This window comes from Pelobates fuscus, unplaced genomic scaffold, assembly GCF_036172605.1.
Source record: "Pelobates fuscus isolate aPelFus1 unplaced genomic scaffold, aPelFus1.pri scaffold_24, whole genome shotgun sequence".
NCBI classification, from domain to species: Eukaryota; Metazoa; Chordata; class Amphibia; order Anura; family Pelobatidae; genus Pelobates; species Pelobates fuscus.
Window position 1 is genome coordinate 588,491 of NW_026961888.1, and position 12,880 is coordinate 601,370.

Sequence of the window (12,880 nt, forward strand, 5' to 3'; positions counted from 1 at the left end):
CTCTCCCACAACTAAAGAGGAGTTAGAAGTAGTGATACACTCCCTCCCACTAGGAAAGAGCCCGGGCCCAGATGTCTTCACGGCCAAATACTACAAGAGCTTTTCCATCCAGCTCATACCCCCACTCCTAGACGCACTCAACTCCCTACTTAAAGACAATTCCATACCCCCACAGGCATCGGAAGCCACTATTGCACTCTACCCAAACCAGGTAAAGATTTGACCCAATGTGGGAGATATTGGCCTATCTCACTTAAAAATATTGATTTAAAAAAATTTCACTAAAACACTAGCTAACCGCCTACGCCTCAAGCTCCCAGAGCTAATTCACCCAGACCAGGCTGGATTTATACAAGGCCGAGAAGCTAAAAAATAATATCACCAAACTCATTAATCTCATGCATCACTCTGAACACACAAACACCCAGACACTGTTACTCTCCAGAGATGCCGAAAAGGCTTTCAACAGGGTGGACTGGTCCCTGATGCTTGCCACCCTGGAACAGATGGGCTTTGGCCCAAACTGGCTAAGGTGGATGGGAGCTATATACTCCAGACCAACGGCTAGGCTACTCGTGAACGGCCAACTCTCACTCCCAGTACCCATCTCCAATAGCACCCCTCTTCGTTTCGTCCTGGTCCTGGAGCCATTCCTCCAGGGAGTTAGAGAAAATCCTAACATCAAGGGTTTCAAATTTGGAGGGGCAGAACACAAAATATCAGCATTTGCAGATGACATGCTATTCACGGTCTCCGAACCCAGCTCCTCACTCCCTCATATACTGGAGGAGATGTCTCTCTATAGCAAAGTGTTCACCTTTCAAGCCACTCTAGGTAAATGTGAACTCCTCCCACTGAAAGTACTAAACTCGACCAAAACACATCTACAATCAAACTTCCCATTCTCCTGGGGAACAGAGCATATAACATATCTGGGGGTAGCACTACCATCCGTTATCTCACGACTATATGAAACCACCCCCCACCCCCCTGCTAATCCAAGCTAGAACCAAAGATCTTACTAAATGGCACACTTCGCAGTTCAGCTGGTTTTGCAGGATAAATATCCTGAAAATTAGTATTCTCCCAAGAATATTATACTTGCTGCAAGTTCTCCCGATCACTCTACCCACAACCTTCTTTGCTGCCATACAAAAACTATTTACGACATTTATTTGGTCCCACAAACGCCCCAGGCTAGCCTATCAGCTGCTCACAAGATCAAAGACGGAGGGGGATCTGGGGCTGCCAGATGTGGAACGATACCACAGTGCAGTACTATTGGCCAGGATTTATGACTGGACAGGCAAAAACACGACCAAACAATGGGTAGATGTAGAGAATAACATCTTCCGTGTCCCCATACACACAATACCATGGCACAACTCTGGCCAATCCTTCCTTATGCACAAACAACACCCGACCATTACTCCGACACTGAGAATGTGGTCACACATGAGTCATTGGCGGCGGACATATCACCATACCCATCACCGCTATATCCACTGACTCACAATCCGCTCTTCAAGCCTGGTGAATCGGGAGCGGCAAACCGAGAATATCATACCACAGCATACCTACCTTCACGAGACCTCCTTGACAATGAGGGAGTTAGGCCCCTGTCGTCCCTACACCCGCAGGGAACTCCCACGACCCTTCAAAAATTTCTCTACGATCAACTCATTCACTTTTTGCGGACCAACAAATACCCCCAACAAGGTCACCGAGCACTGACCAAATTCGAACTTACGTGCACCCAATGCACACTCAAAAAGAAACAGGTCAAAACCACATATGCCTACTACAGGACACTAGCCAACCAATCAACCTACTCTACAAAAAACACTGGGAACAAGAACTGCACTTATCTTTCGCAGATAATGACTGGAAGCAAATATTCCTCCTGACACAAAAATCATCCACCAGCTTAGCGACACAAGAAAGTAACTATAAGAAAATAGCTAGATGGCACTACACCCCATCCAAACTCAAACGGGCATTCCCAGGCACGTCCAATAACTGCTGTAGATGACTAGAGGCCATTGGGGACATGGCTCACATCTGGTGGTCATGCACGGTGAACCAAAAGTTCTGGTCACGGATCTCCAGTCTCATACACCTCATAACGGGAACCACCATACCCTACCCACCTGAAACACTCCTATATCTTATATTGCCTCCCTCCATACCAAGGGACACTAGGACCCTAGACATACATCTGCTCAAAGCAGCAAATCTGCTTATCACCCTCCACTGGAAAAAAAAAAAAACAGCCCCACCTACCATTAGGGACTGGGTACGGAGAGTAGAAAGCATTAGAACAATGGAGGAAATTAGCTTCTCACTAACCGGCAAATACCACATATACATGACCTCCTGGGAACCCTAGTGTAACTTCATGAACACCAGTCAAACAGACCGATAGTGACACCCACCTGGAGATAATATGAGACCTTGAACTACCAGCGAATCTATTTGAATATCAACGCCCTTATTATTTTTGGTCTTCACTTCCCCTCTATGTCGACTACAAGTATTTCTGTTACTGAATGTGAACTTTGTACTAGACATTATGACTAAAGCAGCAATGTTATACACATTTTTGAAGTATCAATTGTTACATTTGCAAGAATTTTAAAATAAACAATTTCTAAAAAAAAAAAAAAAAAAAGGAAAAAGGAAAAAAAGCCGAACAGACACTGCTTGATCCGTTTTAGGTCAGCTTTGGGATTTCTAGGTAGTCTCAGTAAAATCCATTCTGAGTTCTCCTTATAACCCGCAGAAAAAAAAAAAAAAATATATATATATATCTGCGAGCGGTTCAACAGAACACTGCTTGCCAAGACTGGGAGCGACTCCTACCGCACTTCTTATGTGCATATTGGGAGGTACCGCAGGAACTGCTTTGGACTATTATATGGGAGAAGATTACGAGGACCTCATCACAGTGCATTGGGATGGGGGAATGTGCTAAAACTCTGTGACCACATGGAACAGTTGGCTAAGTTGGTAAAAGAGAACCTCCAAGCTGACAAGGGGTGACAGAAAGTATGGTATGACCGGGGTACCCGACTGCGTAGTTTCCGTGTTGGACAAAAGATTTAACCGGTCTGTCATGATTAATTACAGGCGGCATGGCAGGGTCCCTACAAGGTGGTGGAGCATATCTGCAATACCACCTATGTAGTAGCCAGCTGTGCAGATGAGAGAGTAAACTGCTCCTTCCACGTTAATATGCTTAAAGAGTACAAAAAAAGGAAGGACGATGTAACTGCAGTGTGCGCCCCAGCTTCTGAGGATCTAGACAGCCTCCCATTACCTGACTTGCTAGAGGGAGACTCCCAAGTTGACCTTATCGCTCAAGTCAAACTAGGAGACAAACTGACTGATAAAGAAATAGTTCAGGCCCACAAATTATTGAAAGCTAAACGAGAGACCTTCTCCCAAGACCCTGGGTACATCACCCTGGCTGTACACAACGTGGAAATCCCAGGACAAGCACCTATGAGGCAACCACCCCTACCACATTCTCGAGGCAGTCCGGTAAGAGATACGGAAGGATATACAGTAAATGCTGTGACTAGGAGTGATTGAGGCTTCAGACTTGGCTTGTAGTCCTAGTACCGAAGCGGGACAGAACAACACTCTTCTGCGTGGACTACAGGCGACTGAACGATCGGACTCTTACCAACTCTTATCCCATGCCCTGGAGGAACTATTGCATCATATAGCATGGGGACAGTATCTCGCCACAACAGACCTATGCAAGGGCTACTAGCAGATTCACCTGGCCGAGGAGGCTATCCCCAAGTCGGCATTCGTCACCCCGCTTGGCCTATTCCAATATCAGGTCATGCCGTTCTAGATGAAGAATGTCCCAGCCACCTATGGTGGATAGGTTCCTCAATGGCTTCCAGGAATTTGCACGTTTGTACCTGGACAGCATAGCTATCAATTGTGACTCCTAGGAGGAAGATTTGATCCATGTAGGGAAGGTTCTCGGCCGAATTAGAGCAGCTGGCTTAACTCTGAAGCCAGACAAGTGTCACATTGGTATGGCTGAAGTGCGGTATCTGGGACACAGAGTAGCTGGGAGACTTCTGCCCCTACCCGAGTGGCCACCACACACTGGATAACACAGTTCTACTTCACCCTTTACTAAGTCTTGGCTCGTGTTTTTTTTTTAATTCTTTATTTTATTTGTGCATGAAAAATCACATAAAGCACACAATGCCACAACAGCTAGAGCATGCAGAGCGTCATACATAGATTTACATTGGTTAGGCATTAAAACATAGCACAGTTTTATGGATTATTATTGCATGACAAAGAGTTATATCTAATAATATTATCAATAACAGCGTTAAACTAGGTTATCCAGGTTAGATTGTTATCAGCTATATATCAGAGAATTTACAACATTGAAAACAGGTTAGACTACAATGTTAAACCGGTGAGCTATAAAACCACCTTGTAAGCACGTTAATAGAGGTGAGATATCCCCAGCAGTACCTTTCTACATTAGTAAGCATGTTGGTAGCCTGGCTGTAATCAGGCTAAGTTAAGTAATGACATGCAATTAGCCGGCATAGATGTATCTGTACCATTGAGTAATAAAACGAAAAAAAACAAAAAACAAATAGATAATGCTGCTTCTATCTATAACAAACTCGTGTTGGGATAAAGTCACCCTCACAGGCCAGCAGTATGCATAAGGGCTAGTACTCGTGTTCGCCAAGAGGGACAGTTAATGTCCAGGGTGTAGTAGCAGTTTGTGAGTACGTCTCTCAACAGTCATGCTGTCCCAGGGCCGGTCCGACCCTCAGCCTGTTCCCCGTCTGGGAGAGTGCAGCAGGTCTGTGCCAAGGTGCTGGTCATATCGGGTGTTGGGCAGTGCATGATGGGTGACTACCTTCGGGTGGGCCCGCTCCGTCTCCGATTTCTCCGATGTAGGAGCCGCTTTAGAGGCTGTTGGAGGCCCCCGCTGTTTGGTAGGCATGTGGGGGGTACGGAGTTGAGTGAACCCGCTTGTCAGCTCTGTGTCGGGACGCTTTGTGCGGCTTCCTCCTCCGCTTCCCCGCTTGTGTAGCGCCAGCTTTCCGCCCTGGCTGTGGTGGTTTGTCCCCGTTCTGTGGAGGGCTTGTTGCAGCCGTGGGTCTTGTTTGGCTCTGTTTAGCTTGTTCCCAGTATTGCTCCCAAAAGCGTTCAAATGCCAGGGCAATGGGATCCCTGGAGTCTGGGACACACTTGGTCACGTGTTGGCGGCCATCTTTGCCCACTCTTGCTGTGCTTGTCCCCTCGGGTCCGGTTGTGGTGTGATGACCCCCGCTGGTACATGGGGGGGGGGGGGGGGGTCATCACACCACAACCGGACCCGAGGGAGAGCATGCAGAGCGTCATACATAGATTTACATTGGTTAGGCATTAAAACATAGCACAGTTTTATGGATTATTATTGCATGACAAAGAGTTATATCTAATAATATTATCAATAACAGCGTTAAACTAGGTTATCCAGGTTAGATTGTTATCAGCTATATATCAGAGAATTTACAACATTGAAAACAGGTTAGACTACAATGTTAAACCGGTGAGCTATAAAACCACCTTGTAAGCACGTTAATAGAGGTGAGATATCCCCAGCAGTACCTTTCTACATTAGTAAGCATGTTGGTAGCCTGGCTGTAATCAGGCTAAGTTAAGTAATGACATGCAATTAGCCGGCATAGATGTATCTGTACCATTGAGTAATAAAACGAAAAAAAACAAAAAAACAAATAGATAATGCTGCTTCTATCTATAACAAGCTCGTGTTGGGATAAAGTCACCCTCACAGGCCAGCAGTATGCATAAGGGCTAGTACTCGTGTTCGCCAAGAGGGACAGTTAATGTCCAGGGTGTAGTAGCAGTTTGTGAGTACGTCTCTCAACAGTCATGCTGTCCCAGGGCCGGTCCGACCCTCAGCCTGTTCCCCGTCTGGGAGAGTGCAGCAGGTCTGTGCCAAGGTGCTGGTCATATCGGGTGTTGGGCAGTGCATGATGGGTGACTACCTTCGGGTGGGCCCGCTCCGTCTCCGATTTCTCCGATGTAGGAGCCGCTTTAGAGGCTGTTGGAGGCCCCCGCTGTTTGGTAGGCATGTGGGGGGTACGGAGTTGAGTGAACCCGCTTGTCAGCTCTGTGTCGGGACGCTTTGTGCGGCTTCCTCCTCCGCTTCCCCGCTTGTGTAGCGCCAGCTTTCCGCCCTGGCTGTGGTGGTTTGTCCCCGTTCTGTGGAGGGCTTGTTGCAGCCGTGGGTCTTGTTTGGCTCTGTTTAGCTTGTTCCCAGTATTGCTCCCAAAAGCGTTCAAATGCCAGGGCAATGGGATCCCTGGAGTCTGGGACACACTTGGTCACGTGTTGGCGGCCATCTTTGCCCACTCTTGCTGTGCTTGTCCCCTCGGGTCCGGTTGTGGTGTGATGACCCCCGCTGGTACATGGGGGGGGTCATCACACCACAACCGGACCCGAGGGAGAGCGGCCGTCTCTCCTCGTCTCGACCTTCCGCAGGCCGCAACTGTATCCCGAGCATGCGACCGGCCGGTTCAGCAGTAAGGCTCCGTCCCGTCTTGGCTCGTGTTTGGGTGAGACAGCTATACTCTGTGCAAGAGAGCTTAATCACTAGGACCCTGTTACAGGTTAGGAAAGTTTGGATAGACCCCAGCCAAGCTGCAGCGGGTAGGGGCTATAGCACTACTGGTGTCCCAGTGATAGCTAGGAAGCAAGCTTGGCAGAGGTGCCCAGTCAGGGTACCATGCAGTCCATCAAAGTGTGTCCAGGATTGTGTGTCCATGAATGGAGACCCCATGCTGGGGGTCTGTGTATAAATTCTGTGTGCCTTGCCTGAATAAACCAGATCTACTCCCAGCACTGGCGTACATACCGCGGTCGCAGGGGTTGCAGCTGCGACTGGGCCCGGCCCACCAGGGGGCCCGGCCACCTAGCGACTCGGTATGTACGCCAGTGTGGGCAGACTCTTCTACTGGGGGGACAAGGAGCTGGCCACATCAGGGCCCCCGAGGCCGGCCCTGGTGTTACCGGGCGCGCGCGCGAGGGAGCACTCTCCCCTGAGCGCTCTCTGATCAGCTCCCTTGCGCGCCCCGCACTTATGCTGCAGCCGGAATATGAAGTTATATTCTGGCTCCGGCATCAGTAAAAATGCGCGAGGGAGCTGGGCAGAGAGCGCTCAGGGGACAGTGCTCCCTCACGAGCCAGCAGGACCGGTCGCCGGGCAGCCCCTGGACTGGACTGGAAAGGGAGGCTGCGGGATTAAATCTGAAAAAAAAACACACAAAAAAACGTGTGTATGTGTGTTAGTGCTACAGTGTGTGTGTGTGTGTTAGTGCACATTTTTGTGCCAGTGTGTGTGTTACTGTGTCTGCTAGTGAGTGTCAGTGAGTGTGTTAGTTTTTGTTTGCGTGTGTTACTGTGTGTTAGTTGTGTGTGTCTGTTATTGAGTGTGTGTCTGTTAGTGAGTGTCAGTGTGTGTGTCTGTGTGTGAGTGAGTGTGTGTGTCTGTTACTGAGTGTGCTAGTTTGTGTGTGTCTGTTAGTGAGTCTGTTAGTGAGTCTTAGGTTAGTGAGTCTAGTGAGTCTTAGGTGTCTTAGTGAGTGTGTGTTTGTCAGTGAGAGTGTGTGTTTTGTAAGTGAGTGTGTATGTGTCTCTGTCTGTCACTGAGTGTGTCTTTGGCAGTAAATTTGTGTGTCTGTTAGCTAGTGTGTATGCGTCTGTTCGTGAGAGTGTGTGTGTGTTTAAAACCCCTTAAGCACTTACCTTTCTCCAGCGCCTGACTCCCTTGGCGCTGGGGATCCCTCCGCCCGACCTGCCTCTCAGCTCCCAATGCGCATGCGTGGCAAGAGCCGCGCGCGCATTCAAACCGCCCATAGAAAAGCATTACTCAATGCTTTCCTATGGACGTCGAGCGTCTTCTCACTGTGATTTTCACAGGGAGAATCGCGGAAGCGCCTCTAGCCGCTGTCAGTGACACAGCCACTAGAGGCTGGATTAATCATCAGTGAAACATAGCAGTTTCTCCGAAACTGCTATGTATTCAGCTGCAGGGTTAAACTAGAGGGCCCTGGAACCCAGACCACTTCATTGAGCTGAAGTGATCTGGGTGTCTAAAGTGGTCCTTTAAGGAACCAAGACCACTTCATTGAGCTGAAGTGATCTGGGTGTCTAAAGTGGTCCTTTAAGTGTATGTGTATCTGCATACACTTGCGTACATACCGCGGTCACAGGGGTCGCAGCCCTGCAACCCGGAGCCTGCCGCCATGTGTTGCGACCCCGGGCCGCGCAGAGTAAGTGTGGGGGGAGGGGCACGGATCAATTTTAGCACCGGGGCCCCATGGGTCGTGTGTACGCCACTGACTCCCAGCATTACGTTTAGACAAATGTATTTGTGGAAAGCTGTACTAGCTAATACAACGGGAAAGGGAATCCATGAAGGTGATACCCTGGTGGTCCGCCACACAGATCAACATGTTAGCTCCTAATTTGGTGCTAAAATCAGGACAATTTTTGCTGTCATGTTTTTATCATGATTTGAAATAGCATTGAAATGTTTTTGATGTTTTGGAAAAAGTCCCTAGAGTGCGGAACTCATTGCTGTTGTTTACTGTGCCAGACCTACACCAGGCTTCATAAAGGATTTCCTGGAGAGCACAGTGTGTGTGTGTTTTAATATAACTGGTCTTAGTTGTTGTTAGAGGGTAAACATAGATATATAACATACAATTATGTAATTATGTAATTTAAAAATTGCCACGACTAAGAGCTCTTCTGCTATGATCTTACTACATCCTACCTGAGCTACCTGTCTGAACAAACGAGGATCAAAATCCCTTTTCTCTGTTTCTTTACGACACGAGCTTCAACCCACCTTGATAACACGGGCCCCTTCCCTTTCTTGCATAAGAGTGAGAAAGAAAACCTTGGAATATATTCTTTTAATAGTTATCACAGTAATGTTTGTGGAGAACATCAGGCTCATCCCAAAGGAGATGTGTCAGCTTTCACCGGCTCTGCTAGATCGTGACAACCCTCGGGACCCATGGAGCTGCTAATGAATTCTTGGTTAGATAGTTTAGTACATTCCACGATAGATGGCATCGACCTCCGTCCTCTTATTTTACCTAAATGTATTCGTTTTATCCATTCGGAAACACAGCGTGAGAGCAGAGTGTGAAAAGATGGAGTAGGGACAGTGGAGGGTGTGTCATAAGACTGTATCCAATCAGAGCGTGGTTAGATCAGCCAATAAGATGCTAGCTGGAGATGTATAATTTGGAGGCTGCTGCGGGCGCGTATTATTGCTTGATCTTCATAGAGAATAGTGACCATGTCTGAAGCCGCCCCAGCTCCCGCCGCCGCACCTGCGGTAGAAAGCGCCTCCAAGAAGAAGCAGCCCAAGAAAGCAGCCGGTGTCAAGAAAGTCGCTAAGCCCTCCGGTCCTAGCGTGTCCGAGCTCATTGTCAAAGCTGTGTCCGCTTCTAAAGAGCGCAGCGGGGTGTCCCTGGCAGCTCTGAAGAAGGCTTTGGCTGCTTCTGGTTATGATGTGGAAAAGAATAACAGCCGCCTCAAGCTGGCTCTCAAGGGCTTGGTGACTAAAAGCACTCTCGTCCAGGTCAAAGGAAGCGGAGCTTCCGGCTCCTTCAAGCTCAACAAAAAGCAGGCGGAGAGCAAGGACAAGGCTACCAAGAAAAAGGCACCGGCTAAAGTCAAGAAGCCTGCCCCGAAGAAAGCCACCAAGTCTCCAGCCAAACCTAAGAAGGTAGCTGCAAAGAGCCCGAAAAAGGCCAAAAAGCCGGCCGCCTCCGCTAAAAAGGCCACCAAAAGTCCGAAGAAAGTCAAAGCCGCCAAGCCCAAGAAGGTAGTGAAAAGCCCGGCTAAGAAGACCGTGAAGAGCCCTGCCAAAAAGGCAGCCAAACCCAAAGCCGCAAAGAGTCCTGCAAAGGCTAAAAAGGCAGCTCCCAAAAAGAAATAAGCCTTGCTCGCATTTAATTTTATTTTCCAAACCCCAAAGGCTCTTGTAAGAGCCACCACATTCTCATTTCAGAGCTATATATCAGTGATGGCAACGTGTTTGTTTTGGTGTCATGTCACACATACCGTTCCCCCTCCATCCCTCATTCTAAAGTCAGGAATAACCTAATGAATCCTGTAATCCCAGCATCTAGTGCTCGAAAAGATTACACAGGAATGTATCTTGTCGGTGTGGCTAAGTCCCCGTATACCAGTGCTACACTTGAGCGTTGATTTTTTATTTTTTTTTGGCTTAGAAATTCCCTCCGTTCTAAGATAGTGAGGGTGTTTCTTCATTAAATTGCGAAAGGCCAGTTTTAGTGAGAAACGCATATAATATATAGAATATCACACAGTGTCCTTCCAGACTAGATTTAATGTTATTGCCTTTTTCAGTAAGATAATAAAGCAGAACATATTTTAGGGATTGCGATTTTGTACATGGTGATAATAAAAGGGACTGTCCTCGTCCTCTCTCCACGTGTGAAACGGGCGCTTATTTCGATATTCAAAGAGTGATAAAGCCCAAGAAATGATACCTTGTGCAGTAGCTAAGTCGACTATCAAAGAAACACTAAAGACATGATAAAATGATTATACTTCAAAAGATTTCACGATTGTGAAATCTTTTGAAGCATAAACAGCTTTGGTTTTAAACGCCAGAACCATTTCGAGCACGGAAGGAGAGGGTTAAGCATATTATTGAGAGGGAAAAAAAAAAGTGAAGGGGCGTATTTAAAACGCCCGCCTCCTTTGCTGCAGGTCCCCATACGGTCCGTCCGAGGAGTATATAAGGAAGAGCTTTGCACAGCATTTCATATCGTTCGTGCAGAAAGAAGAGCAGAACCATGTCTGGCAGAGGCAAAGGAGGAAAGGGTCTCGGAAAAGGTGGCGCTAAGCGTCACAGGAAGGTTCTTCGTGACAACATCCAGGGCATTACCAAGCCTGCAATTCGTCGCCTTGCTCGCAGGGGAGGCGTGAAGCGTATTTCCGGCCTCATCTATGAGGAGACTCGCGGGGTGCTGAAGGTATTCCTGGAGAACGTCATCCGGGACGCCGTCACTTACACCGAGCATGCCAAGAGGAAGACTGTCACCGCCATGGACGTAGTTTATGCTCTTAAGCGCCAGGGCCGCACTCTCTATGGCTTCGGAGGTTAAAACTCGGGCTTGACTTTACCGCACACCCCATTAACCCAAAGGCCCTTTTCAGGGCCACCCACTTTTTCACTAAAAGACTGAACCTAATCACTTTAACCCCTTCCACACCTGATAAATTGCCTGCTATCTACATAGATACACCGAGAAGGAGATAGTAGTAGAGGCTGCTCCCAAACATCTAGACGGGAAAGGTTGCTAAACACTGTATCTGTAGACCGCATGTTTGAACCATCGGAGGATTTGGAGCCGCCTTCTGTTAATGGTAGGGGATGTAAAAAATTATGATCTAGTGAGGTGCATTTAGATTATGAGCAAGTACGTACACACACTGTCAAGAAAGCTCTGGTTTTGGTGTATTGTTACTGTTGCCTACATTTAATACATGCTTGCAGCCACTTAAATAGAAACATTGTTACTAGCTTTGCATATGCACTCCTGTGTTAACTATGTATTCTCCTCTAAGCGAAAAAGTAGTCTTTTTCCTGCTGCCTCTCCACACGATGGATTCTAAATAGTGAAGTTATTGTAAAATCGCCAGTGAAATAGACCAGCAGAGATGATGGCTACATCGTTGCCTGACGTGAAAATGGGATATGTGGGGACATTTGAGCATTGTAGTGTGAGGGCTCCGTAGCTAGCCCGCTCAAAGTCACAGGCTAAAAGACACGTTTTTATAAATGTGTTGGAGCTCGTTCGAGTGCAGATTTGGTGGCTCTTAAAAGAGCCTTTGTGTTTGTTAGCAGGTTTCAACTTAAGCACGTTCTCCTCGGATCCTACGAGCCAGCTGGATGTCTTTGGGCATGATTGTGACCCTCTTAGCGTGGATGGCGCACAAGTTGGTATCCTCAAAAAGACCAACCAGGTAAGCCTCGCTAGCCTCTTGCAGAGCCATGACAGCAGAGCTCTGGAAGCGCAGATCAGTCTTGAAATCCTGAGCGATCTCACGGACAAGGCGCTGGAAGGGCAGCTTGCGGATGAGCAGCTCGGTGGACTTCTGATAACGGCGGATCTCCCTGAGAGCCACAGTTCCTGGACGGTAACGGTGAGGCTTTTTCACTCCCCCGGTAGCTGGGGCGCTCTTTCTAGCAGCTTTGGTGGCTAGCTGCTTGCGGGGAGCCTTGCCTCCGGTCGACTTACGGGCTGTCTGCTTAGTTCTGGCCATTGTAGCAAAACGAAAGGGAATGAACGCTGCTCGCTGTAGCCTGGGCTTTATAGCCGATACGGCGTTTTCATTGGTTCATCAAGTGGGTGGTATGTTCTGATTGGCTGAAAACAAATAGTAAATCATTTCAAAATACCCGCTCAAATCAACTGCTTCTCATCCCCTCCCCCACATTCAAAATGCCCGCTCAAATCAACTGCTTCATCCCCTCCCCCCTCCTCCATCTATTGAGACCACGCGCCCAAAGAAGGGATCTAAGCCTTTAGTGACCCTTCCTGTCCTGACAGCATTTATTATAGACGCTACTAGTTGAAAGGAATGGCAGTGGGCAGTAATGGACGTATTCCTCCCAACATACTTATTAATAGCTGTATAGGCTTTATCGAGGGGGAGGGGTGCATGGGACATTGACCTCTTACACATGCAGAAAGGCCGCTTCTTTCGATGGGATAGAAGCCACGTCTGATAAAGGACTTTCACTCACAGGACGCTCAGTAGC

At 47.9% G+C, this 12,880-nt stretch overlaps 2 protein-coding genes across 2 annotated transcripts; one reads left to right on the forward strand and one right to left on the reverse strand.

The window, feature by feature from the left end:
* The first annotated feature begins 9,376 nt into the window (after window positions 1-9,376).
* LOC134584767 (histone H1B-like) lies at window positions 9,377-10,021 on the forward strand. The gene has a single exon (XM_063440595.1). The coding sequence runs from the start codon at window positions 9,377-9,379 to the stop codon at window positions 10,019-10,021; it is 645 nt and encodes a 214-aa protein (XP_063296665.1).
* A 1,949-nt stretch (window positions 10,022-11,970) lies between these two features.
* Window positions 11,971-12,381, reverse strand: LOC134584821 (histone H3). Its single transcript, XM_063440642.1, has one exon. The coding sequence runs from the start codon at window positions 12,379-12,381 to the stop codon at window positions 11,971-11,973; it is 411 nt and encodes a 136-aa protein (XP_063296712.1).
* Between the last annotated feature and the right edge of the window lie 499 nt (window positions 12,382-12,880).